This window comes from Coffea arabica, chromosome 3e (assembly GCF_036785885.1).
Source record: "Coffea arabica cultivar ET-39 chromosome 3e, Coffea Arabica ET-39 HiFi, whole genome shotgun sequence".
Classification (NCBI taxonomy): Eukaryota; Viridiplantae; Streptophyta; class Magnoliopsida; order Gentianales; family Rubiaceae; genus Coffea; species Coffea arabica.
In genome coordinates, this window is record NC_092315.1 from 48,894,383 (window position 1) to 48,921,125 (window position 26,743).

Genomic DNA, 26,743 nt, shown 5'->3' on the forward strand with positions numbered 1-26,743 from the left:
ATTATTGAGGTTGCTCTAGTACTAATACTCCTGAATTAAGAGTCGGAATTAAGATTTAATCCTCTAGCATCCACGCTAATACATATAAATTAAATTATAATATTTCTGGGAAATGGTAGGAGAGCCGTTTATGCGTTTCATATTTTGTTGATAATTTTATTAGGGCAATAATTATTGGATTAATCTTCTATACACTGACAGCGTATAAATACTCATTATCACCATTGGATTGGATGCATGACAATTCATCCGAATTTAAATTTAAATTTCAAATTTTACTCATGTATCATGCATCCAACCGCGATTGTGTATACACTGTCAGCACCGTATATAAGATTTACTCACAATTATGACTACTACATAACATATGTACTCCTCATTGTTGTTATTGTTATTAGTATTAATATTGTTCAGTGATGGTGGATTGGATGATAAAAATGGAGGGATTGACCGTTATAAGAATGAAAATGACAATTGATACCGAATTCATAAAATTGATAACACCCCCTCCCCTCCCAAAAAGATGTATAGGATGTCTGGATTACAATTTTTTGAATTTTTTTGTAGAAAAATTACTATAGCGATTTGATATATGTGAAGTAAAAAGATGATTGGAAAATATATTCACATGAAGACATAACAATTTTTTTTTTTTTTTTTTGAAAAATGGCTTTCCAAATTTCAAGTCCTCGCGATAGTCAAACCCACCCCGCGGGGTCTGAGAATGAGGCCTCTGCGGTCCAGTCCCCTGAAGATGTGGCCGTGATTGTAGTTGGTTGACTGTTACTACTACTGTAGCATCCTCTTTGGTTCTTAAGCCAACAGGATTTCAATATAATCACCCTTTTGCTTCTGCTAGCTCCGGGTGCATGATTGCACGCATGTTTTTACTACCAAGACAGACACCAAATTCAGGGAGCTTTTCATTTCAGCTATCCTGAAATCGTTCCAATTCCAAAGATGACTGGTTCCTATGTCAAATAAGTTACAGAAAGAATCTGCAAATTAAAGTCCTTGTTAACTTTATATCCCATTCATCTTATTTATGTTTTGCTCCAAAATCTTTGAAGAAAAGTCAGTCAAGACAAGTAAACTAGACTTATAGTCCTACAATAAGATATTTTGGCCTGGCTTGATTGAAACATTCCCCCCCCCCCCCCCACACACAACGAATCCAAAAGGCCTTCATCTAGAATGTGATTTCAGATTTGACTATCTGCTATTCCTTTTCACAGTCTCTTTAATTCTTCCACCGTATAGAATAGGATAAATTAGATTATATAAATATTTTAAAAAAAAAAAAAAAAAAGAGAGAGACTTCGTCTGGAGGCGCGGAACTACTAAGGTGGTAGTACTAATACTAATTAAACTATTACTAATACCAGCAATATTACTACTTTTGTATTAGCCATTCAAGGTTGAAGATTGTAAAGTCTTTGCTTCTGTTCTGACTTTGCCGAATCCGGAGAGCTGCAGTGTCCAGTGTCGTCTTTTTCTTTTTATTCCTTATCTTAATCAAAGACAATTTCAAAGCTACCCAAAAAAATGCTCATATTCCTATCCTACCCACCTATTTCAACCACTCATCGAAGTGATTAATACCTTACCACAACACAATATGAACGTGCGGACATGACTGCAAAGCATGCAGCCCAATATGATCTGGTCACGAGCACATGTTTTCTTGGTCAACCTCAAGGGTTTTCAGACGGAAAAAAAGAAAAGAAAATAAAAACATTTGGTCGGAATGAAGTGACAAATTAAAGACTCACTCAAACTATTCAACGTAAGCAAATACCAGTCCGGTCCCTCGAGACGCAGTCAAGCCGCCCCTGCCCTTTTGGACCCAAGAGTCTGTTCTGTGAGTGCCCGTCCTGCACCCGGTACCATGGACATGCCTGCCTCGTACTCTGTTGCTCATAATTCCAACCACCGCCAGACTGGTGAGGAACAAGCAACGTATGTAGTATATATCTGAGAGCTGTCTCTTGTTCTTTCTACTCCTGGTTTTTCAACACGAAGAGGACTTCATAGAGGAGTCCAGAAAGTTAAGAAAATTTATGAAATTCAATCCCCCAAATCAAAAACTTAACGAGCATGCAAGGAAACGTTCCTTACAAATCCATCCACTGCATCCATAACTAGCACCGTTCACGGCATCCATAACTGTCAACACCACAAAATCGCTCAAAACCAGTAACTGGTAATCCACCTCCCTTCTTTCCGGTACAAGCTTAACATTTCCTCGTAAAAAATAGCACATTCCATTTGGTCATCAAAAGTATTAACAACATCATCAGAGAGTCCAGAATGAATTCATTTGATCTCCTGCAAACCAATGCACGAATAGATCACTAACACCACAAATTAAGTACCCGATGTCAACAGATCTGTTGATTTCTATACCTTACAAGTCACCACCACGAGCAATTGTTGCGCCAAACCAAAATTCAGATTTCAAAAAAACAAAAAAAAGAAAAAAGGGTCTGAATACCATGCTGCCAATGAAAAGAAGAAATAGACGGTGAATTAATTGGTACAAGAAGAAGGTCAATCAACGTTCATTGTACTCTTCCTCATCTACAGAAGGAGCATGGTTTCTTTAAAGAAAAATGCCTACGTTGAAGTGTTGTCTGAATCTCATATAAAAACTTACAAGTTAATCACTCGATGCAGCAGCAAAGAGACATTCACGTCTACTTTCAACAAAGTTCCTCCGGAATTGCTCAAACTTGCCTTCTTCAATAGCCTTTCTAATTGAGCAGAAGAATCCCAGATACTGGTGTGTGTTGTGTCTGGAACACAGCCAGAGATAATCATATTAGATAAGTACATGACAGTGAAATAACAGTGGTTCCAAGAGAATTCATACATCTCCAATAGAGTTTGTGCCAACATTTCATGAACGTTGAACAAGTGATTCAAATATGCCTTTGTATGATTCTGGCATGTGAAGCAGTTGCAGCTTTCAACAATTGGTGATGTATCTTTCCTGTCAAAAGGAAAAAAGGAAGAACACCTCATGATACTTGTCTCAGCATGCTCAACTAACATATATTAAATACTAGCAGAAAGCATCCAGAGGTTTCCAGATCTGTTATTACCTATATATAGTAGCTTTCAGATTGATCTTCATGTCATCACCTCCCGAATCACTTAGCTGGTAATCGGCATTGTCACCCTTATTTCTCTCAAGAGGAAAGGTTAGAGCAAATCCACCAAGTGTAAGATGGTAAACATACCTGTTATAACCCTGACAGCTTTTAGTTACTTTCCTGAGTAGCCAGTAAAATGTTCAAGAATGTTAAACTACCAACATACGTAGAGTCAAATAGGTCAATGCCTGCAGCAACTCCCTGCAACACCTCCTCTGTTGACAGAAAATAGCTTTGCTGAACAACACACAATCCCAGATGCTCAAAGCATAACAAAAGTCCCATTGAACGCAACATTAACATGATCCTTTAAGAAAGATTATTTTTAGGACTGGCAATATGATTAAGCAGTTGATGAAGAAAAAAACTAATTTATTCTTTAACTCATCATTTGATCAAACATGAGGCTTCAAACAAAATCTTTCATCATGCACACCCCTCCCCCACCCTTAACACTCCCCCCCCCCCCCAACAAAAAAAAAAAGAAAAAAGAAGTTAAGGGTTTGAAATAATTTCCCTTACCTGGAAGTCCAAGTCCAGAGACATGCCTTGGCATATCCTCTGGTAAATTGTCCTGGGTCCATTGATGATAAGCCCAAACCAACAGATAAATGTAAACATCATTCTCACAATTGATCACATTATGCAAAAGGATCAAGATAAACTAAATCAATGATGAGCATAGGATTAACTTAAGTAATTCAACTGGACTAACTTGAAATTAATGCTTACACCAAATTGATATCTAATGGATTACGTATAATCTAGTTCCCATAGGAATCTACAATACTCCTTTTTAACAATGCTCAATTCTTCAAATTTTGCGATCACAGCAGAACTTGAGCTGATTAACTCGACACATCAGCCGATTAAAGACCTCTGAAAGAAAGCAAGTCTGACTCCATTATTGACACATGATGCACAGACAACAATGAACAATTAATGCTTTCTAATTCAGGTTCAAGAATGACATTAGCAAACACTGAATATCTTCCAATCATCAGATTTTGTGTCACAACAGGCACTTTCAATGATATCTGGTGCAAAGTGATGCTTGAAATAAATTGAGCTACCATTCCATCAATCACATAGTCTCCCATGGACTTCTTGAAATAAAAGTCAATACAATGCTAGCATCAACAAATCCTTAAAGCAGCATGTTGGGAATCTCTAGAAAACCTGTACTTACATTATTGGATAACGAGCCTTTAATAAAGGCAGACAAGCAAAAGCATAAGTATTCCAGCAATTAATAACCTTTAGTAACTGCAAAATATTATCTCATATTTCCAATTAAACAATCATATTGAATCAAGGAAATAGCCAACATCACCGTAGACAAATCAGGATATGAAATGATGTTTCTAGCACTAGATTTAAGTCTTACCGTAACAGCAGTGAGAAGAGCAGCCCGCTCGTCCATACTTTCTCCAAGCCCAAACCCACCAATCCAATATCCTGCAAGCCAATTTTCATATTCTAATTGTAGAATTGACAAGAAATTTGAAATCCGAGTGTTCCAGTCTCTGTTTCCTCACTAAGATCCACAAAGCATCGTGCACTCTAAAAATGTTTGTACTATTCATGACACCAAATTCATAACCCTAAGTTGGAGTATTCCAGATGGAAAGGAAGACAGATCAGTATGTTTGTCCCCTTTTTTTAAACACACCATAATGATTTCAAATAAAATTTTCTAGTGCCTGAAACAACTTAAATCTCATCTTTCTATAACCTAAGCTTATAGGACTATGTACTGGTTTTCAAGCAACAAACCAAGCCCAATAAACCCTGCAATTCTTTTGTGGGAAAGGGCTACAGAAGATCTCTTAAATGCTACACTCCACTGAGAGTCATGTACTTGAAACACGGCTAGACCTTGTATTAGAGTTTGTGGTACTGCTAGAGCTCGAGTCGATGTTTACTTTGAAGTTTTAATTGAAAAAGAGTTGATATTTAAGGTTTTGTTCTTTTCACAAGCTTTTGAATTTGAAATTCAAGAACATAGAATGTTTAATTTTAAATTTATTTTTTTTTATTAGACAGGATTTTGTATTCCAATCAGGATTTGAAATCCCAGAAATTTTCAAATTCCAGAATTTTAATATAAAGGAACAATAGACTGTTTAAAAAACCAGGAATTCGCAATTCCTGTCAGAGATTCCGGCTTAAAGAGCACAATTTAGATTCAACTCCACATAGTAAAGGGGTTCGAGAGCACTTAAAGTCTGCTGAATATGAAGCAGCAAATGTAGGACGATTATAAAGGGAGGACAAAGCCAATGTTATCACCACTCTGCCTCAAAAGTTGTTGCAAAGTCAAACAACCATTGAAATGAGTCTAAAATAAAAGATACTAGCTCAGAAGGTAAGCTAATAACTTGAAACAGGACACAAACATAAAACAAGATACTAGTAAAATGACCAGACCTGATACATTTCTTTGTGCAACTTCTTGTGCACACCGATGCCGTTCTTCAATGCTGGAGCCTCCTACAATGGATCCAAAAATAGTAGTACCTGTCTGCAGTGATAATTAATGTGCAACCTGGTAAGCCTTCAGAAATTTATAACAAAAATAGCTTCTGGGTAAACTCCTATAGTACGAATAAATGCATCTCTAGTAGAAAGTTGAGAATTCTACCAGTCCATGAAATGATCAATATGAACTTACAAATGTGCACAAAAAATAATCTCCTGAGCATGGATCCTATAAAATTCAAAACCATGTAATCCTCACTTTCCTTTAAGCAGCTGAGCACCATTAGAAATCCCCTGAATTACATTTTGGCTGTGCAAGAATTAATGGTCCATCTGAGTTGGATTGACTTTCATAGTAGATATCAGTTTGACCTAAATGCCCTAAGCTCTTGACAAGTTAACATCTATTACCAGTTAGCAATCAGTACACAAAGCTACACACCCCGGAAGAGGGGGGGGGGGGGGCAGGCGGGGGAGGGGGTTAACCTTATTGAGTGAAAGGCAATCGTCGAGCCATCTCAGAGTGCGGTCAACTGAGGTTCTGTTCCTCTTATCAGAAACCCAAGCAGGAACTTCATCAGCCAAAGTGACCCAAAAGTCAGGCTTCATTGAAGAAACAAGTTCCACGTATTCTGCAGGTTTTATCTGATTCATTCATGAAAGTGCAGAACTCGTTATACAGATTCTCAGAGCATGAAACGTTACCATCACACTCCAAAGGATTAAACTCAAACATTTAAAAAGAAAAAAGGAGGTTAAGGGGAAATGAAATAACCAGAAGACGGCCTCCAGGAGTCTGGAAAGACGCTCCATATTTGTTAGTGCTGTCATGTTCAGGAAGGGCAATGATGGAATCCCGCGGTACGGCCGCGAATATGTGTTGGTGCAGACTAAGCATTTGGTGCAGTCCTCCAATGTTAGATATTGTTTTAGGAGAAATACCCTCTAAGCTGGAGAAGAAACACGGCAGCTGTACTTACTAGCATGAATTGAATCATACAAACTAGTTAGCAGTATTAGACTATTTAGTGCTGGCTTGGCTGGTATAAGGTTCCAGCACAGAACAGACCAGACAACAAACACCTGGTACGCGAGAGACAAGATAACATCTCATAGACAAAAATTTTGCTTCTTTTGAGCGTAAATAAAATCTTTTTTTTTTTTTTGGGCCAAGCGCTTACAAGTGAAGCGGGCTGAACTGGAGCAGGTGAGAATCCGGAGAAGGAAGAGAGGAGGTAAGGAGGTCCGGAGAGATGAAAGCGGGCAGGCCTTTGCGGGTTGTGAGGAGCAGAGCGGGAGTCTGAATTGGGAAAGGACAGCTGCCCAGCTGCAGAACCCCTGACCGGGCTCTTCCGTTGCTCCATCCCTTATTGACGGCGAACTTCATCCTTCTCTTCTACAACTCCGGCTCCAGCGCCGGTAGTGCTGCTACTATTTTTGTTTGTTCTTACAATTTCAAAGCGTCGCTCTCTGCTTCGCGCGCTTTAACTCAATTGTCTGAGTTATTTGCACCAAACCCGCTTTAACTGTGCACCCAATTGCAATTTGCACCACTGAGATTTATTTAATCCGCACTAGACCCTTCTTTTGTGTCCAAATCTGCCTTTTGTCTATTTCAGTTTCTTTTTCTTCTTCTGTTTTCTTGGCCCTTCTTCTCATGCCACTATTTCCTTGCTTTTCAATTAGTATTACTAACCATATGCTTACAATCGCATTCTTAAATGAAATTTTACTTATAATTTTTTAAGTAGTTATAGTTTGTTTATTTCTTCAATTTTCCTATCAGTAATTGACAAAAACTAATCTGGCATTAAAAAATTCCATAAGCTTGTCACACGAAAATCCATGCGTAATCTACTAACTCAATTATTTGAATAGATATAAGCAGATTAGAACTCATGATTCGTCGATGCAAAAAAGAAATTAAGTAAACAAAACAACATCTAATGTTTGTTTATCGTTATATTTTACTATTCATATTCGATTAATCATTATTTTTAGTATGATCTTATTATTTGTTACTTTTACTATTAGCAACTCAATTAGTTTTATTCTTATATGTGCAATACCTATTAAATTACCTACCCCATATGAATTCAGCTGGTTACAAGTCTATTGTCCTACTGCAATTGTCATTGCATGAAAAGGCATTTTGGTAATGTTATCCAAAACGTCTGCTTTTCATCTTAATGTTTTTTGACATTTCCATTTACTACTAGTGGCTTTTTCCCCCTTCCATGTCTTTTTATACTTGGTATTTTCTGTAAATAAATATTTTCAATCAACTTTTTTAATTCTTAATCTTTTTGTAGAAGAGCATGTCACAAATTAGTATAACTTGTGTTACTAACCTATCACGTGTTTATATCCGGAGTATCAATATTGCCTATATATGCTGCTGCATTTGTATGTGTGAAAATAAATATCATGAAAAAAAATCTGTGGTCTTTTATGATGTCAGTCCACACTCTACTAGATCCCCCTTCTGAGGTTAAGAATAAGGCTTGTAATACTATGCAAGAGTTGAAGAAAATCAGTTGGGATCTTCTGTGCCACTACTCGATGTCAAATCCAGTGTCAATCCCACTAATCACGTGATGGTAGAAGAAATTTAAATAAACAATATATGACAAATTAAATAAATAGAACACTTGCCATAAATATAGAAGTGGCACTGAGTATTCCGTGTGGAAGAAGATGATGCGGAAGTCTACCGCCAACCATCTAATTGCCTTCTTTTTCTAGGTTGCAGTCATTTTCTAGCAGATTCCGTTTCTTGATTATTTGATCTCCTGTGATAATTAATTAGAAGTTTGTGGGAGTTGTACTTTTCATATTGTGGTATCTTTTAAACTCCAAGCAAGAACTTGTAACATATATAGCTGTATAACCTCCAAGAAGTTAGTTTGGAAATTTTCTTAATGCCTTCGTGATGAACGAAGCAATAGAAGATTTATCTATGTAATTTGTATCTATGATTGGTTGTATGTTAATTTCTTGTAATTTCCTCAGAAGAAAAAGAATGTTATTCACAACATTCTATTCTATTTCATAGAAATTTTTTTTAAAAAAAATACAATTTCCTTCCTAGAAAAAAAAATAAGACTTTAACATTAATGTTACACGAATACTCTCTATAAATTTAAAAAACCACTCAAATTAGGAGTCATAGAATTATCTTATATGTTATAATAGGGGTATTACTGAAGAAAATCTAAATCACTAGGGGGAGGGATGAGTTGGGTGGTAAGGGGTAAAAAAGCGCAAGTGAGATCTACACTTAAAAATAAAAATTTGAAAAAAAAAACTAAATTACTAAATCATGAAATCATATGTTTTATTGTGGTCTTAAATTAGGAGATTAGCTAACTTCCATACAAACCTCCCAAATTTACGTGCTAAACAATTTTTGCCCTATAAACTATATTGTGCTTATAATGGTTTTCAAGGTATCAATATAATGTATTGATGAAAATTGATTTTTAACACATTTGTATAGTCATAAAATTTTTTGAAAAGGTTAATTTACATTCTACATCATATATTAATTAATTTGTTTTTGGTAACTAAATCAAGAGTTATTTAATTCCCAAAACTTGGTTCTCTTCGTGGTGATATTCAACAATTGACATATATAAAACATTTTTCGCATTGCCACCAAATAAATCATACTTGCTTAGTCTCATGTTTCCATGGGTAACTGCTTTCAGTTTCCTCCATATTCTCAAAATCACAATTCCCTTCGTGTTAATCTTCTAGTTGATGATTAGTGTTGTTGATTGGTCCCTCAAAAATAAGAAAAAGAAAAAAATTTAGAAGAAATATCGGGTCTTATTCATAAATAAGATGTGGAAAGTACTCGACATATTCTGAGAATTAAATTTTGACTGCTTAACTAACAGCAATGCTCCAACATTAACAGTGTCCAGTTGTAATCTAAACCAAATCAAATACGATGATGCTCCAAAATCAGTGCCTTTCCTTTTCACAAGAAATCATAGGCTTCGTTTGATTGAAAGAGTAAACAAGAATTTTCTACCTCCACTGTGGTTATGCAGCTAAAGGTGAAATCGAACCAAACTCCACTAGTTTCTTTAATCGAAAATATTCACTGTGATTGTGCAGCTAAAAGTGAAATCAAACCAAACTATAGTTCATCCACTAGTTACGTAATTTGATTTTTTGGAAAATGATGTGATTATTATTATTTTTCTTGTATGTCAGGGGTGCTACAGAAACTTCGGCAGCTATCTCTACGTTTTCACATAGAAGTCCTGCTTTGGTTCCATGTCATATTTTGCATCTGTGAATAAATTGATAAACTTTGACTATATATTAGCTGTATTGTGATTGTTGTTAGATGAGCAAGTCTCATAAATTGTTTCTCATAAAATATCATTTGTATTCCCAAAGTTTGGTTCTCTTCCTGGTGCTATTCAGCAGTTCACATGAAATATTTTTGCATGGCCACCAAATTAATCATGTTTGCTCATGAGTCTCATGTTTCCACGAGTAACTAGTTCTATCGCAAATTTTGATAGCCTATGACTACACATATTTCCAATCCTATTTATACAGGACTAGGAGGTATAAAACGCGCGATGCGCGTAGGTAACTAAAGACAATATGCCCTGCCAAATATGAGGATTAAGGGAGTGAATGAATTTCGGTGCATTCTTCTTTTATCCAGCATGTTATGCAATTTTTTTTTTGTATATCAATATGAAAATGCATGACAGTTGACAAAGGAAAAAACAACACGGTTGATAATCCAAAGTGCTATTAACTTGAAGGAAATGCAAAAACTTTAAATCTATTTCATCACATGAATTTGGCAATGATTCTGATAATGTAACTGGCTAGTGAACTGGATAGCGAAATCAAAAACTATCAAGCGAGGCATTCTCTACATTTTTTACTTTAATATTAACCGCTCTTCTTCTCAACCCATAAAGAGACTCGGCAAAAGAAGCATCAGTTGTTCTCAAGTTAACACCGCATTGTCCTCATTTCCCTATTAACAGTACCAAATCTAGTTTGACTACTGATTCTCTGCTGCTAATGAAGATTCAACTATGTCCAGAATAACTGAGCATGATTGAACATCTTCTGCAAGATTACAGGAATTGTGTATTAGCCAGGCAATAAAAATTTGCTGCGTTGACCTTGCAAATCCTCCTCCTCTTTGTCACCGATACAGAGGAAAACTTGGAAAATTTGCAAAAAGCAAGAGCTTTACATTCATGCATGTCAGTGTTAGAATACAAACCCCCAAAACACAAAGGGAAGTACAAAAGCTAGGCATTAAGTGTTATTCAATAGAAATGATCTCGCTTACACGAGTCGGTAGACCGAATTAAATAGCTATCAATTGCATTGCAAATTTAAAAATTTCAGTAACGGTAAATTTATTGCCCACAAATTCCAGTACAATGAAATACACCACCATTTCTATCATGAAATTATAGAAAGTCTTTTGGAATCCAACTCCTGAGTCAAGGTGTTTTGATTGTGGTAGCCCTCCAAGTTCAACTTTTCAATTGCATGAAGCGGAAAATTATAGTAATACATGGGACAGTACTGGAAGAATAACAAAATAAGGGGGCAATCTCTATTTTCCAAGTAATCTGGCAAAGGGGCAATAAATGTCAAGAAAAATCTTACAAGCATTTTAAGAGAGTGACCGTAAAATCTAATAATTATGAGCAATCAAAAATGTACTGTAGTCTTAACATGACATCACTATCGAAAGAACATCTAAGAAGAATGATCAGAGTGCAGCAAAAGTAGGTAAAGGCATTCAAAATTCAAAAAGCCAACAGAAATGTATGATATGGACTTATAGAAAACAGATTGAAGTTTCACCAAGTAGTTGAAAACTACCTTTATATCTCCCGAGAGCCTCAAGAGATTTCGCTTTTAGAAATATTGCTTCCAGGAGCAAACAGCATCTAATGACATGGGCATCAAGGAATAATTTTGAGATTGTTTTCTGGGATGGTATCCTCGTCTAGCAAGTGTGATTTTCATCTTCGGAGTAACTGCAGCAATATCGATTCCTTCAAAAACATGTAAAGCAGCTTCTATCAGACACATATTCTAGAATTCTAAATGTCAATCCACCAAGTCTTTGAAGGATGCTGGGAAGAAATCTCACTCTATTGACCTTATGATTGTAAACCCAAAATCATTTAGATGAACACCAACAGCAATCATTATGATATCTGCCATTGAAGAATAACCATATCTGCCATTGAAGAATAAATCACAAAAGGGACCATAACTCTCAACATCTGGCCTAAATCCACTTCACAGTACCTCAAACATAAGTCAGATAATCCAGAAAAGAATAAGAAGAAAGGACAAACCGCGCATCCATACGTTTCAGTTCATATAATCACTAATCTGTCAAGTAAGTTGATGGGTGTGCCATGAGGACTTGTCACATCTATCGTCTACACACCAAAAAAAAAATTCAGTTTAGCTAAAAGTAGGATTTCTAGCCATTTTCTGCAATCAGACTATTAAGATTAAGATGCAAGCAACTATTGGTGAAAAATACACTCTTCTAGTGGCGAAAGACAGTAGGAAGACTACTACAACATTATTAGGCAAAGGGATGCCTATGCGTATGTCACCTCTTGATGAACTTGAGAATACAAAGAAAGCTGCCTTAAGCATATTCATCAATCAGTGACTAATTACAAATTAACTTCAACATATACATGTGGAAGGTAACACCAATATGTGACCTTACACATTCAAAGAGCATCTAGAATAATTTTAAATGAATCACAGAGGATGAACTAAGATTGAGAATAAAATGTTAAGAGCACCTATGCAAAATTAAGTGGTTCAAATCTACGCTCTTGATGTTCCACTAAGATTATAGCAACCAAATAATTAAAGAAATGAAAGGATGAGAATCAAGATGTAATTCAAAGAACTGCACCACGTTGCTTTATACCTGACATTACATATTCCCCTATTTGCGGCAAAAATCACTATTGGTGATAGAAAACTTTCTAGAGCACAGTTCAAGTATGAAAAGCATTCCATATCCAACATATCAACCTGCAAATAAGATGCTTCAAATAATTAGAACATACCAAAATAACATCCAAGCTCATTCATAATAATGTGTATATATAGATGAACCTCATCAATAAACAAGACTCCGGGAGCAAGCTCTGCAACACCTTCATCAATATAACGGTTCAAAACCTGCGATAGACATCTTTTGTAAGATGAAACAACACACAACACAAAATACCAAATCCAAGCATCGGCTTTCTATGGTGATAAAAATTATCACCTTCCTCCTGAACATTGAGTTAACATTTTACATTTTATAGTCCAGAACAGTTACTTCGTACAACATAAGCTTGTTTCTACTAAGTGGTAATGATTTTAACAATATAAAAAGTCAAAACCAAGTATTCAATCTTCTGTACATCTGTATTTGCTCTTTCATTTATTAATTTCTTGGCTGTATGTACTTTTGACATATATATTCGCCATCAGGGTCAATAGAAGTCAGCAACATTGTTTTGAAACACCACCAATTTTTCAAAAAAAAAAATCCCCTAAAAAAGTAAAAAAATACAACCAGCCAAGAGGGAAGAAACCGCTAAATCACCAGCTCTTCAAGCCCTAGAATTTCAAGATAAACACCAAAGCAAAACATCACAAAAAAAAGACATCTTCCGATATAGAGAAACAGGAAGAGAAAAGGAAAGAAAAATCCCCTGAAAAGCAAAAAAATACAACCATGAATGTGGATATAATGTAACTCACCAGAAGAATCATGGCGATTGCTTTGGATCAATGGAAATCTTGGACTCGCCAATTGACAGAGAGGAGAAATAGTTATAAAAGAAGGAAGAAAAGTTTTGGAGTAGAAGAGGAAAGAGCGGCGGAAAGTTTTGGTCAATTCCCTCAAACCCTAATCGATCTTCAAACAACAATCAGAAGGACTTAGGAGAGGCACGCATGGCAGGGAGAGTGGGGAAAAAGGAGGAAGAAATGAAGAGTGGGGAGAAGATAGAAAACGGCTGATGTTTAGGGTTGAAAGAAAGACAATGGACAAAGGAGGAGAGAGAAGAAATGGTCACGTGAGTACCACGAGGGCCGACGAAACAAAATGAGAGGCCGACGAAAAAGAGCCTCAGACCAAAACCACCCACTCGCTCTTATTCTATATATGTTGAAAAAGTCCATTGCACAAATAGCTCCCTCAGGTCAAAAATAGCCTCTAATATTCTTCCAATCTTGTTGTCTATGCTATTCCCTACACATATATTTTTCAACTACAAATCTTGCCTTTAGCACTTTCATGCTCTTCTATGCTTTAGCTAACTCTTGTATTCTTTAACTAGGCTGCTCTTTTCATTACTTATCTCTTCTATTCTTTAGCTAGGGTACTCTTTTCATTGCTTACTCGTTCCTTTCATTTTTTTTCCTAAGAAAACTGACTATAAATACTTCATAATGGCACTCACATTCCACCACAAAGCCCATACCACAAAAGGCATTGACAAACAATGGCACGCATCATCATGTTATTGTTCTTGTTGTTTATCTTTACTACCACTATCACTAACTCATCTTTTGACTTCTTCAGGATGGCTAGCCAATGGCCACCTGGCTATTGCACAAAACCAAGATCAAATTGTAGGAGAAATCCATTGTCAAGCAATTTCACAATCTATGGGTTGTGGCCAAGCAACTTTAGCCGACCTGTCTTCACTTGTTCATCATCCCTATATACAAATATATCGGTATTTGTTCTAATATTTCTTCTCTGTGTTAACTTTATTGACAATGACTACTTTAGCTACATACCTTAACAATTTTCAATGTTTTAAACGGTTTGAAATGCATTCAAATGATTTTCAACTCTGTGATATTGTATGACCAAATCTAGAATTGGTTGGATATTGGAAAGATAAAAAAAAATTTGGGTACATGAATGGAAAAACCACAACACTTGTTGCTCTCCACCATATACACGAAAATGTTATTTTGATTTAGTTATAACTTTAAAGAATTAAATATATCTTCGGTAGCCATTTCAACGTGCCGGTATAACTCCCAATAATTTTTACGATTTTCACCATTGCTACTTGTCTATCATTGCTGCTACCACCAAGGTTCCCAACCTGATTTGCAGGCAGCGTGTAGTTTATCAGCATTTGGGAGCTCTTTAGATCCATGAAGTTGTTGTACTTTGTTATGACAACACCGGCCATGCACTCATTGATTGCCTTCTTGCCAAATTTGTGAATAAGAGGATAAGCTATCTTGTTAACATATATCACTCTTATATTCTTTATCATCTCTCATATTATTTTATTATCCCTTATAACTAATAGACAATTAGGATAGAATCAGTTTTTGTATTCCTATATGATAAAGATAGAATTAATTGTATGATAGGATAGAATTAGCGTAGTATTCTAGTATGTTAGCTAGAAGTCTACTATTTATTTTTATACAAATTCTCAGTTGTACATGACACAATGAATTATTTTTTAAAATTATGAATAAAATAAATTAAAGATCAATATTTTTTTTGTCCAGAATTATCATGCATGTAATTACTTTAAACGGGTAGATACTAAACTTTGAGAAAAATGAAGAAAAATATATGCTACATTATAGTCCTTCAGATTTGTTATTTTTGTAACATGTCTGATGTTGTATTTTCTACCATTAGTGCATTAGTGCAGTTGTTATGAATGGAATAATGATTTCTATTAAACAAGGGTTACTCGTGCAACTAAGCAATTCAATTGTGACATTTCTACCCCCTAAGCATTGCTCATAAATGTGTATAACACTTGAAAGTAAGGTTTAATTATTGAACTTATTAAGAGCATCATTGATAATGAAGACCTTTATAGAAACATGGCAACATGTAGATTGTATTATCAAAATTGGTTCTTAGCTGAACTAAACACTACTATTCGAAAAGTTTAGTGAATAACCGAATAATTTGCTCCTATGCCAAATGAACCCGGTGGGTACCTTACCCAATACAAATTGACATAAGGGTACATTCAATATCCATAAATAGCGAATCCATAGTTATTTTGATTATATAACCGATTAGTTATCTATTAAGGTTTAATGTAACCTAATAAAGTTTGATAATATGTTGCTAATTCAGTGGATAAGGGAGGACTTTTAAAATATTCTCCGTTGTTAAGTTTAAGATTCAAATCCTATACTCGATAGTTGGAGTGGAAAAGATACGGAGAAGGGGTGAGAGGATAAAAATAAAAATAAAAATAAGAATAAAGGTCGCTAAAAAGCGAATACACAATACCAACAATGGACATGTCATTGAGATTTATCGGCAATGATGTGATTGGATGGTGGGCCAAACTTTACTAGCCCATTATGATTTACTTGGGTAGAAAAATCATCCAATTGGGTCCTTCTCCATGGACAAATGCTATTAAAGGCCTCAGGCTTCAAAGAGCAAATTCTGGGTTCCAGCTAGAGCATGTCATCCTCAATGGCGCGTTAGGCAGTCCACCAAGTGTACTGCTAGTCTCTTCCTTTTTTTTTTGTCAGCAAAGATACATTTGTATAACCTACTCTATCCTAATCTAGGGGTAGGGGAAGCCTAAGGAGGCTGTGATAGGGACTAGTGGGTATACAGACCCAACTAGACCAAGGGAGTGCTATGGCACAACCTTTAGATTTTTTTCGCTGCTGGTGAGGTTTGAACCCTCACCAACAACCCAAGGAGGGACTTAAGTCCCTCCCTGGTGCCCACTGAGCCATTGGTCCAGTGGTTGTACTGCTAGTCTCTTCCTCAGTTGACAGTTTAATCTCAGACTATCACATTTTAATGTTCCCTAGTGCTTCAAAATATGCCCAATAGGCTACCAATTCCTTCAAATATCCTAAACTACCTTTTCTGCCATAAAGATAAAAAGAGCTTTGCTTATTGCCTTTCTTCCAACACCAAAGCCAAAAAACTCTTTCTGCCAAAAAATAAAAGTTTGAAAAAAAAATCCAACTATGAGGATTGCCTTCTTCCAAGTAACACTACCACAAAAACCAACCAAACACCCCAATCTAAATCAAAATAAACTCCAATAACTCTAGCAGCCAAAATAACGCAACCTGATTTATGTCCAGCAGCCCTAATCCCTACATTTCTTAGACAAGTCAATTAAACTTGTCACTTGATGCTAAACTAGGTAAAACTCCACCTCAAATTTTACCCTAAACTAACACTTCGTCAACAACCAATTGCACCTCTTTTCTCTTACTCTCTTTGCAATTTTCTTTATTATTTTTTTCAACCACTCATTTCTAAAGCCCATTCATATCTCAAATCCTTGACTTTGACTTTTGACATCACCAAGTTTTATCACCTATAATCAACCAAAATTGGATAAAACAAATAGATGCAAAAAAATCAAACCCATTATACTTAGAATTAAAAGAAAAAAGAATGAGTCTAATCATGTTTGCAAAAAGGAGAGGGGATGGAGAAAAAATAAAAAGGGAAAGAAAGGGATAGATACGAGCAATGGACGATAAACAGAATTTGGTCATAGATTGGATGACGAATATTAGGCAAAAAGGAAGGTGGCAGGAATTTGGGCAAAGAGCAAAGTGGAAGAAAAGACCAAGGTAGAAAGGAGGAAGTATGAGAGACGAAGAGAGATAGAATAAGTCAATTTTGGTCTTCCTTGGAATTTCTAAAATTTTTCCCAAAAAAAAGTTACTAATACCCTGTTTAATAATTCAATTCAACACTTAAACTTAGTAAGTTCAGCTTAATATGTTCAGATGCATTTGATAACGAAAAATAGAACATCTAAATTAATTAAGTAGCATGAAATTTTTGAGCAAAACTTATTTCCAAAATTAAGTGATAAGTTATTTACTTATTACTTAATGTGATATACACACAAATGTAACAGATTTAGCACTTAACAATTTATAATTTAATGAATTCAAATTTCAATTTTATCAAACACAACTCAAGTATCCTATATAGGGGTAGTAGAGTACTTTTGCAACAATAGGGGAGGTATGTGTAATTTTATAATATTAAGGGGAGCTTCATAAAATTATCAAAAACCTCAAGGAGGTTTCTGAAATTATCCCTTTGTGAATTGTGCAAGACTATAAGGGACTAAAATTTTGTACATTTTCCAACAAAACGGATTCCTGTGGGGTTGGGTGGAGTCATTTTCCTTACCTAAGGCTCCTTTCCTTGAACCCAAACAGATCCTTACTAGTCACCCGTATCAAAGAGAGAAGACTAATTTTGATCGGAGTCCACGGAGAATTTGGGGTTTCTCCAATTTTCAATCGTTTTTGGTTAAGAGAATTGGTGCAGGCACCCGCTTTGGTGCAGTTGCAGCAGGCCTAGTGAAAATGGCAAAAGACGACGAATTGGGGGCTGCAGCCGTTCCAGAAGAAGAGGGACCATCAGAAACTGCAGCAGCAGATGAAACTGAGGACAAAGTTGAGGACAAAGTTGCTGAGCTCACTTTAGATGGCCCGCAAGGTTTTTATTGCATCGCTGCTTAGATTAATCATAGTTATTTTACCTTTCCAATAATCCCTTTTAATTTGGTGCCATGACTCTCGTTAATCGATCTTTAGATACTCTGATTGTAATAGATTACTAATGTGTGCGCAATTAGTAGAAAAAACTTTCTGAACTTTGTTCTCTAATTAAATTGCATCTGTTAATCAGAGAACGACTTTTTGCTTCATGTATAATGGTGGGATTCCCTTGTTCATCTTTTTGGTTCTAAGGTTTGTTCAGTTGCTTGAAAGATATGATTTGTGAAACAGTAGTCGTTGATTACGGTAAAAAGAATTTATAAAGCAAAATTTTTTTTCGATTCAGTACTTGTTAGGGTAGCTTCTTACAGTCAAAGCTTTTGCGGTCTAATAAGTCAAAATCACAAGTCCAGTGAACACCTGAAAAGAAGTCCTATCCCCAGTTTGTTTTTTGAGGGAATAGACTGGTTTATTTTCCCATTTTCAGCTTGGTATCTAGCTTTGGTCTATTCCAGTGCTGTTGATGATTATCAGATATACCAAATGATTTCTACCTGTTCTGCTATTTTCTCCTTTTTATTGCTCACGAATGTGTCTCATTCCCATGATAAGCTGTCCTTTCCAGCCTGTTAATAGATTCATTTTCTTTACTCCTGAGCAGCTGAGTTTCTTGTTTGCTTATTATAGCTCATTGAACATTGAAATGCATATGAAGAGAGGTTGGTCATGCACAAATTTATTCATTCAGCTTACAAATTCTCTGTAACTTGGAAAAGAGTTTAGATAATATGGATATTTATGTTCGCCCATTCTTCTTTGCAAACTATAAGCTGCAAAAGTCTAGCTCTCCTCAAACGTCATTTTAGTTGTAGCATCATATTTGTATATTTGTACACTCTCTCAACACATGCTGAAATATGAATTAAGTTTTCAGGCAACTGATTAAGCATCAGTATCTATTCCCCCTCAAAACATATGTTTCATTTAATCCAGTAACCAATCTATAAAAAAAAATCTGGATTTAATTGACATTTGATACGTTTTTTGAAATTTGGATAGCAAAGTGATATATAATTACTGATTACTTTATTCATTCTTTTTGATAAATAATTTAATAGTAGTATTTGCTCTTACACTTGGGCCTTTTGAAATTCACAGAAGCTGCAAAAAAGAAGAAGAAAAAAAGTAAAAGCAAGTGAGTGAGCACTTTCTCTCCTTTCATTGTCTTTTTTCTCCTTATGGAAGGATTTAGGTTTTCACTTCTCCTTTTTCATGTTTTGCATTTTCAGGAAGAAAAAAGAATTGCGGGTGCAAACAGATCCTCCATCCATCCCAGTTATTGAACTCTTCCCTTCTGGGGAATTTCCAGAGGGTGAAGTTCAACAGTACAAAGACGAGTATGTACCCATTACTGTATGCTTTATTGTGTTTGATGACCTATATTAAGCATTATTGCAATCAGAACAGATTGTCTGAAAAATTCGCAATGGAAAGGGTCAGGATATTTTCTGAATTTGATTATTGGTTGTAATTAAAAGTCCATAGTAGTGAGATGGAGAGCAAAAGGATTGTCTCTTTTAATTGATAAATGCTTCTGACAGCATTTAGTTTCCATACAAGAGAAAGTTTCTGTAAGAGTGAATGTGCATGGATATACTAATTCTTTACTACAAAGTTGCTGTAGTCTGCAGATTGGAAAGCTTTTTATTAGGATGTGTTGGCGAAACTATGTGAGCTATGATTGTCTGAGGAGAAAGCTCGAATAGTAAACCCACTTTTAGGGCCTGTTTGATAACTCTACTTAATGCAGAAAATTAATTTATTCAGAATTTTTTGAATTTAGCATGTTTGATCATAGAAATTCCTTACCACTTAATGTATTAAGCACTGCATAATTTGTGTACAAAATTTTAAGTGACAAAAATTTTGACTGAATCTTCTGAATTGACTACGCATACTATACCTTTTATAGTGTTCTTGCACATAGTGCACGTTTGTTTTCTTTATGCTGGACATACACAAAGACACACATGCATGCACACAGACACTCTTACAACAAATATGCACACTTAAATACCACTTCTAAATTATTTCATTATTTTCTCTCTCACACACATGCACACTTTTCTTTTTCTCCAAATGCACAAATAAAGTTAATGTTTTAAAAAATAGAAATACAATATTTGTGCGATATTTCAATTCAGTATCATAATCCAGTTAGTTATCAAACAAATATAACTTAAACAATTCAGCAACTTAATACATTCAGCACTTAATTTTCAGAATTCAAAATTGACATTTCAGACTTTAGATTTATCAAATGGACCCTTAATCTTGAGTTTTATTAGTCTTTGGGCTTATATTTTTCTAATTTAAATAATTTTCTTCAGTGGGGTGCTGGGGGAAGATGCGTGCTTGCTCATGGCTGCAATGTGTTGAGGAGTTACTATATTTTCATTGGCATATTCTGCCTGATGTCCTAAGCATTTTTCTACTTGGAAGATTTTAGCATCCCAGTGCTCTTTCTAAGAGCAACAAAAAGAAGTGGGATATCTTGACACTTAAGAATTTATATGTATCTGAAAATTAGGGGATCTAAGCTTCTTTAATTAAGCTGTAGTAATGCTGGATTATTTTTCCTTTCAGGGGTACCTTTTTTTATTTATTTTTATTTTTAAAAAGTGGGCAGGGATAGGTGAATCTAATACGACACTCTTGGGTTTGTAGATGTTTCTTGGTATCTTTGCCCTTTTATTGTGATGATTTTTCGCCAATGTTTTCTTATTGGACATCTTACATGTGTCTTGACTGTATATGCCTTCTCCTGGAGATGCTGTTGATGCACCTGAGATAGTGTTTGATTGTAAAGTTAGTTACGTTTTCCTTAACATGCGTAATTCAGGTCGCAGGAGAGTTACAAAAAGTTGCTGCCTTCTTTTTTTTTCAGACTCTGCTATTTTCTCTCACATATTTTATCATTGGCAAACATGCATACAAAAATTGATTGCACTTTCTTTTACCTAATTTATTGCATACATAATCTGTTTTCAGTCCATTCAGGATCTACATATTTACGTGTACAATTTGATTTGGGGATAGCAATGGTGCAGGTATATGCTCTTTTAGTGAAATCAAACCTAAATAAATGCATCCTGAATAAGTGCTTTGATATTTAACGATAAAACTGTACTTAAGCCTGCCGTGAAAGTTCTCTTGCATCATTTAAGAATTCCATAACAATCCTCTAGAATGAAAGTTAAAAAAGTAATGAACATGGACCTGAAGAGATGTCATCCGAGATTAGAATCCATTCCTGTAAGGAAATGCACTAATAACATAGAAATGATAAAGTGTGTATTTGATAAAAAATAGTAACTCTAACAGGGAAAACCATCAGGCATCAAAATCCTAAGATGTGTATAATTGGTCACTGTAATAGGTTGGGTAGCTCTGTTTACCATAATGGAAAGATATATTTTCTGTCTGTAATCCTCTCCATACCTTCTGATGAATTAAGAAAATTGAGTAATATTCAGAAGATGTGTTTTAATATCAGTCTTGCTTTGAAACCATGATAAGAAAGAATGGAGTACCATCTACTCTCTGTAAATATGTAAATTGAATTGGATTTTGATGTATTTTAACTGTATAAGTTTGTGGGAATATCTTAAATAAGTACTTTAGAAGGTTCATCTCCATTACATATCTACATGATACAACATTCAACATTGTTACATCTAACATGTCAAAGATGACACGTCAGCATGTCAAATAATATTTAGCGTAACCAACTAAATTATGAGATTGCATATGCTTATGGTTGCTGATTACCCAAAACCATCCGTGGCAACTTGATGGGATATGCACTTCTCCATTTCCATCTTCCATTTTAACATCTCATACATTTTTGCCTTCTCTTCTGTCTAGGGAAGTGCATGTTTATACATAAGCCTTCCATGAGGAATTTAATGCCATGGGATTTGGCATCTTGTGGACTGGAGGTTTAGAGCAGCGACAGAGGCCACGGCAATTTGTGGGCCGTATTATTGGACCACTAATTAACCTTCCTTATATGACAGAGATATTTCTGCCACTTGTTATTGTAGTGTGCTTTGTACTTTCTACTAATCATTGTGATGTGGCTAAAGTCAATTTTTGCATGTTCCCAATCCGATCTAGGGATTCTTTTTATTGGACTTGATATATTGGTTACTCTTTTTTCTTTCAATAAGCAAAGAGGCTGGACATCTGTTTTAGAGGGGATGATGTCAGTATGTGTATGAATAGCTCCAAGAACTTGTTTTCTGTTATGAAAATGATGTAGTCTTTGCTTTCTGTTTTATGGGTGGGGCTATTTTCTTTTAAACCTTGTGTTTCTTAGCATCAAAAGAGGAGTAACATCTGTTCTTTTGATATCTCTGAAGGATCAAAGCATGCTGAAGTTTTTGCTTTGATGGGGTCAGTTGAGGTTATTCTTGGAAAAAAGAGACACAGAATGAGGATGGCTAGCTGTTTTTGAACCCCCGTGAATGAACCATTTGCATCTCTTGCATGAAGTAGTTCTGTTTTTACAAGTGCCCACTGATTTGGATCAAAACGCGTGGTTTATCTGTTACAGTTTAAAGCATGGTTTTGGAATAGGTGCATGATTGCAATTAGTTAGCTGCATGCGAATTAAAATTAGACAACACTAGTGCACTTTTATATTCCCAATTAGAGGAAAGTAGCTGTCATACGTTTTCAAATGTACCGGATCTTTTTCCTTTCTCTCTCGAATGGTTTAAATTCAACTGATTTCAGTATGCAATCCCGTTTTCTCTTATTATTGGGCTCTTTTTTTTTTTTTTAATTTAATATCATTGAGAGTTCTTAAAATAAATTTCTGTTGTTGATGATTCAATTCAGTAACTTGTGGAGGACAACTTCTGAGGAAAAGAGGGAGTTGGAGCGCCTGGAAAAACCAATATACAATTCCGTTCGCCAGGCAGCGGAAGTTCATCGTCAGGTAGGTACTAAAACTTTGATATTTATCTGTGTGCTTGGACATGTCTGTTCGCATTTGAGAGCAACCCGAAGAAATGAATATTTCCCTATTTGGTTGCTGAGAAAAATATATTTGGCTGGCTCTTTTCTTCCATTACGGCAACCTTGTAACTGTGTTCAGGTTCGGAGATATATCAGGCAGATTTTGAAGCCTGGAATGTTAATGATTGATCTGTGTGAGACCTTGGAGAATACTGTACGTAAATTGATATCAGAGAATGGTCTCCAAGCTGGCATTGCATTTCCCACAGGATGCTCATTAAATTGGTGAGTATGAATGTGTTGTTCGTGCAATATTATGTAACTTAAGAAATTGAAAACACTTTATAAACATTCACTATGTCAGTTTTTTACCGTGTTAAGAAACTGAAAACACTTTATAAACATTCACCATGTCATTTTTTTACTGTGTTTACTTTTACAGCTTCTAGTCAGCTAATTCATTTATTTCTTCTTTTCTCTTTTTCAAACTGAGTTCTTTTTCCTCTCTGGTTAAGTTCTTTCTGCTTCTAACCTGTTTCTTCTTACAGGGTTGCAGCCCACTGGACCCCAAATTCTGGAGATAAAACTGTGCTTCAGTATGATGATGTCATGAAACTGGATTTTGGAACTCATATTGATGGTACTATTTTCAAATCTTACGTCTGGTGGTCTGTGGGCATGCTTCGTACTGCCTCATTGGTTTTACTTGTTTTTGTTTGCTTAGCATCATTCCACTGTTGGTGTTTAATTCTGGCATGTTTGTACTTGCAGGACATATAGTAGACTGTGCATTTACTGTGGCATTTAATCCTATGTTCAACCCTCTCCTTGAAGCCTCACGTGAAGCCACAAATACGGGAATCAAGGTGGGTGTATTTGTGTTGGATAACTGGAAAGAAGTTCTTTAAAGTGAAAATTTGAAACCTGCTGGTAAATAAGTGAAATTTAATGAGATGTAAACTTGTCGTCCAAGTTATATAACAAATGATTTTCACAATGCATTCTGTTAAAACCAACTCATATCTTCACCGTATTGTATACTTTGTTTCATTTTCAGGAAGCTGGAATTGATGTCCGCCTTTGTGATGTTGGTGCTGCAATCCAGGAGGTCATGGAATCATATGAGGTTGAAATTAACGGCAAAGTATACCAAGGTAATTGAAATTGAAATGAATGTAGCTTTACTTTACATCTGTCAGATGCTTTGAGGTTAGAATAATGGCTGATAATGTGAAACCTTTTTTTATTTTTTTGGTGATACTTTTACTATTTGGAGTCCAATTCTTCTTTAAATGTTTTACAATCTTAATAATTATTACACTGAGAACCATTTGATTTTACTTGTTGGGATAGTACTTTTGGTATAGAAACACTACCTAATATCTTTCCTTTCACTCTCTAGGTTACATTTTTATTGGCTGAACGTTGTTTAAGATGAGTGCATTTATTGTACAATGAATGACGATTGGCAAAACACTCCAAAATTACACCCTTCATTGAATTCATTGGTAATAGAAAGGCCTTTTGCTTGGTTAAGCATTTTCAAGAAGGGTAAATTTTTGGGGGGATAAGAAAAATTATTGCAGTAAATGGCTTTTGAGTACTGATAGGGGCCAAATTTTGGCAGAGTCCAAAAAGAAATCTGGCCAATAAAACTGGGCTTGATTTAATGCTTTTTAATGGCTTTACAGGCATAGATTGAATATTATTGCTTGCAATATATTTTGTCTTCTGGTCATCCTCAGCGTTTAACCTAAACAGGAGGCTAATATGTATCATCTTGTGTCCTTTCTTGATTTGAGCAGACTTCAGGGATTCCTTTGGATGTTCAGGCTGATAGTTATCATGCCATTTTCTTGGTTTAGAGCACTGTATACAAACAGTGAAAGATAATTTTCTTTATCTCTATCTCAGGGAAGTTTGCAAAGTTAAAATTCACGGAAACAAGGACTTTCATAACTAGTCAAAAAAGCATTATGATTTTTAAGTTTCAAGTCATGACTGGTTGCTGGATTCTGTTCTTAAGCTGTACTTTGTGTTGTGCCACAACCACCATGAAAGAAATTTTTTTTTGTTGTTCTTTCATTTTTGTATTTTGTTGTACTTGTAGTCTGTATTCATCTTATGATAAAATTTCATATAATGAATGACATTTAATGTGTTTGGGGTTGCTCTCTGTCAGTTAAGAGTATCCGAAATTTGAATGGGCACAGTATTGGAAGTTATCAAATCCATGCTGGAAAATCTGTTCCAATTGTGAAAGGAGGAGAACAAACAAAAATGGAAGAGGGCGAGTTTTATGCAATTGAGACCTTTGGATCAACAGGTGATGGTTTCTACATTTTTTGGCTGAGTACTGTGCTTGATGGAACTTAAATCTATATGCAGATTCATTTTCCTGTTATTTGTTTTGTACAGGAAAGGGGTATGTCAGAGAAGATCTAGAGTGCAGCCATTACATGAAGAATTTTGATGTTGGCCATATACCATTGCGATTACCGAGAGCAAAACAGCTTCTGGCAACAATTAATAAGAACTTCTCTACATTGGCCTTCTGTAGACGTTATTTAGATCGCCTTGGGGAGACAAAATATTTGATGGCACTAAAGAATCTATGTGATTCTGGGATTGTTCAGGTATTTCACGTTAATTTATTGTCAGTGAGGTAATGAACTTTGAAGAAATGGAGGTTTCAATTTTGACATTAATAAAAGAAAGATTTTAAGATGTGGGGGGAGCATGTGATTTTGTGGATGTGGAACCTTCTGGGGTGTTTAGATAGATGCCATTATACATCATGTCCAAATGGTGAGAGGATCTTCCTATATCTTGCTGAGTATGTTAAGATGACTGGAAGATGCAAAATATCAAAATCTAGAAAGATCTGAAGATATGTGTCGGCAGACATATTACCTAATGTCATAGAATGGAATACTGGGAATTACCTGTGAACTAGCCAAGTTCATAATGGGGTATATAACTTGGTTTGATAAATTTCTCTCCTCTCTTGATTTTAGATTCTAGCTATATATATTAACAGAAGCTTGTTGTATGCTTTTCAGCCTTACCCTCCTCTATGTGACATCAAAGGCAGCTATGTATCTCAGTTTGAACATACCATATTACTCCGTCCTACTTGCAAAGAGGTGATATCAAGAGGCGATGACTATTAATGGCACGACAAAGTGTGATGATGATCTGAGCTTAATCAATAATTAGGGTTTACGTTCTGCCGGGCGCTGTGCGGAGGCTAGTCCCTATTTGTTGTGTATCTTTAAGTCTCCTTATTCGACTAACAGCTACATGCGGCTACCTTTTTCCTTTCCCACTGTTTTGTTTGGAGAATGGTTCTTGTTAGGAAAACTTGTGCAACTGATTGATTATCTGTTGGTGAGAGACAGAATGTGAAGCTTATTATGAAAGGTGCATTTTCTTGAGATTGAAGAACTGGGCTAAATTTTTGATACAGAATACAGAGAAGCATAGATCATGTGGTCCTCCGGTGATCAGGAGGCTATAACTATATGGTTGGAAGGATG

The 26,743-nt window shown here is 35.6% G+C and overlaps 2 protein-coding genes and 1 long non-coding RNA gene across 11 annotated transcripts; 1 reads left to right on the plus strand and 2 right to left on the minus strand.

The window, feature by feature from the left end:
- Positions 1–1,452: 1,452 nt before the first annotated feature.
- Positions 1,453–7,137, minus strand: LOC113735237 (uncharacterized). 4 transcript variants are annotated; one of them, XR_003459546.2, is made up of 12 exons: positions 6,818–7,137; positions 6,412–6,586; positions 6,123–6,281; positions 5,586–5,679; positions 4,543–4,613; positions 3,678–3,729; positions 3,322–3,370; positions 3,105–3,242; positions 2,873–2,992; positions 2,657–2,795; positions 2,119–2,328; positions 1,453–2,026 (listed from the first exon to the last, which is right to left on the minus strand). XR_003459546.2 is itself a non-coding variant. In XM_027262254.2 (11 exons), exons 1-10 carry the CDS (start codon positions 7,021–7,023, stop codon positions 2,660–2,662), a joined length of 1,200 nt encoding a protein of 399 aa, XP_027118055.1. In that variant the 5' UTR covers positions 7,024–7,137; the 3' UTR covers positions 1,453–2,328; positions 2,657–2,659. The 4 variants fall into 4 exon arrangements, 2 of the variants coding, with proteins under 2 accessions (XP_027118055.1, XP_071939760.1); XR_003459545.2 differs by adding an exon at positions 2,407–2,498 and having other exon boundaries at positions 1,453–2,328; XM_027262254.2 differs by having other exon boundaries at positions 1,453–2,328.
- A 3,508-nt stretch (positions 7,138–10,645) lies between these two features.
- On the minus strand, positions 10,646–13,827 carry LOC140038338 (uncharacterized). Of its 6 annotated transcripts, none has more exons than XR_011842164.1 (7): positions 13,434–13,827; positions 12,795–12,860; positions 12,604–12,710; positions 12,005–12,091; positions 11,803–11,883; positions 11,520–11,695; positions 10,646–10,745 (listed from the first exon to the last, which is right to left on the minus strand). It is a non-coding gene; the product is annotated as an uncharacterized lncRNA (long non-coding RNA). The 6 variants fall into 6 exon arrangements; XR_011842165.1 differs by lacking the exon at positions 10,646–10,745 and adding an exon at positions 10,926–11,263; XR_011842166.1 differs by lacking the exon at positions 10,646–10,745 and having other exon boundaries at positions 10,926–11,695; positions 11,794–11,883; positions 12,018–12,091.
- Positions 13,828–17,813: 3,986 nt separating this feature from the next.
- On the plus strand, positions 17,814–26,641 carry LOC113735238 (methionine aminopeptidase 2B). The gene is made up of 11 exons (XM_027262255.2): positions 17,814–18,177; positions 19,338–19,374; positions 19,469–19,576; positions 23,085–23,184; positions 23,344–23,489; positions 23,753–23,844; positions 23,976–24,070; positions 24,262–24,358; positions 25,387–25,530; positions 25,623–25,840; positions 26,267–26,641. The coding sequence occupies exons 1-11, from the start codon at positions 18,045–18,047 to the stop codon at positions 26,375–26,377; spliced, it is 1,281 nt and encodes a 426-aa protein (XP_027118056.1). The 5' UTR covers positions 17,814–18,044; the 3' UTR covers positions 26,378–26,641.
- Positions 26,642–26,743: the final 102 nt, after the last annotated feature.

Coding starts and splice junctions, on each gene's coding strand:
- LOC113735237 (XM_027262254.2), bottom strand. CDS start 7,023: ATGAAGTTCGCCGTCAATAAGGGATGGAGCAACGGAAGAGCCCGGTCA. Junction 6,282..6,411: donor CTCCTGGAGGCCGTCTTCTG/GTTATTTCATTT, acceptor TGAATGAATCAG/ATAAAACCTGCAGAATACGT. Junction 3,371..3,677: donor CTCTGGACTTGGACTTCCAG/GTAAGGGAAATT, acceptor TTCTGTCAACAG/AGGAGGTGTTGCAGGGAGTT.
- LOC113735238 (XM_027262255.2), top strand. CDS start 18,045: ATGGCAAAAGACGACGAATTGGGGGCTGCAGCCGTTCCAGAAGAAGAG. Junction 23,490..23,752: donor ACAGGATGCTCATTAAATTG/GTGAGTATGAAT, acceptor TTCTTCTTACAG/GGTTGCAGCCCACTGGACCC. Junction 25,531..25,622: donor TGAGACCTTTGGATCAACAG/GTGATGGTTTCT, acceptor TGTTTTGTACAG/GAAAGGGGTATGTCAGAGAA.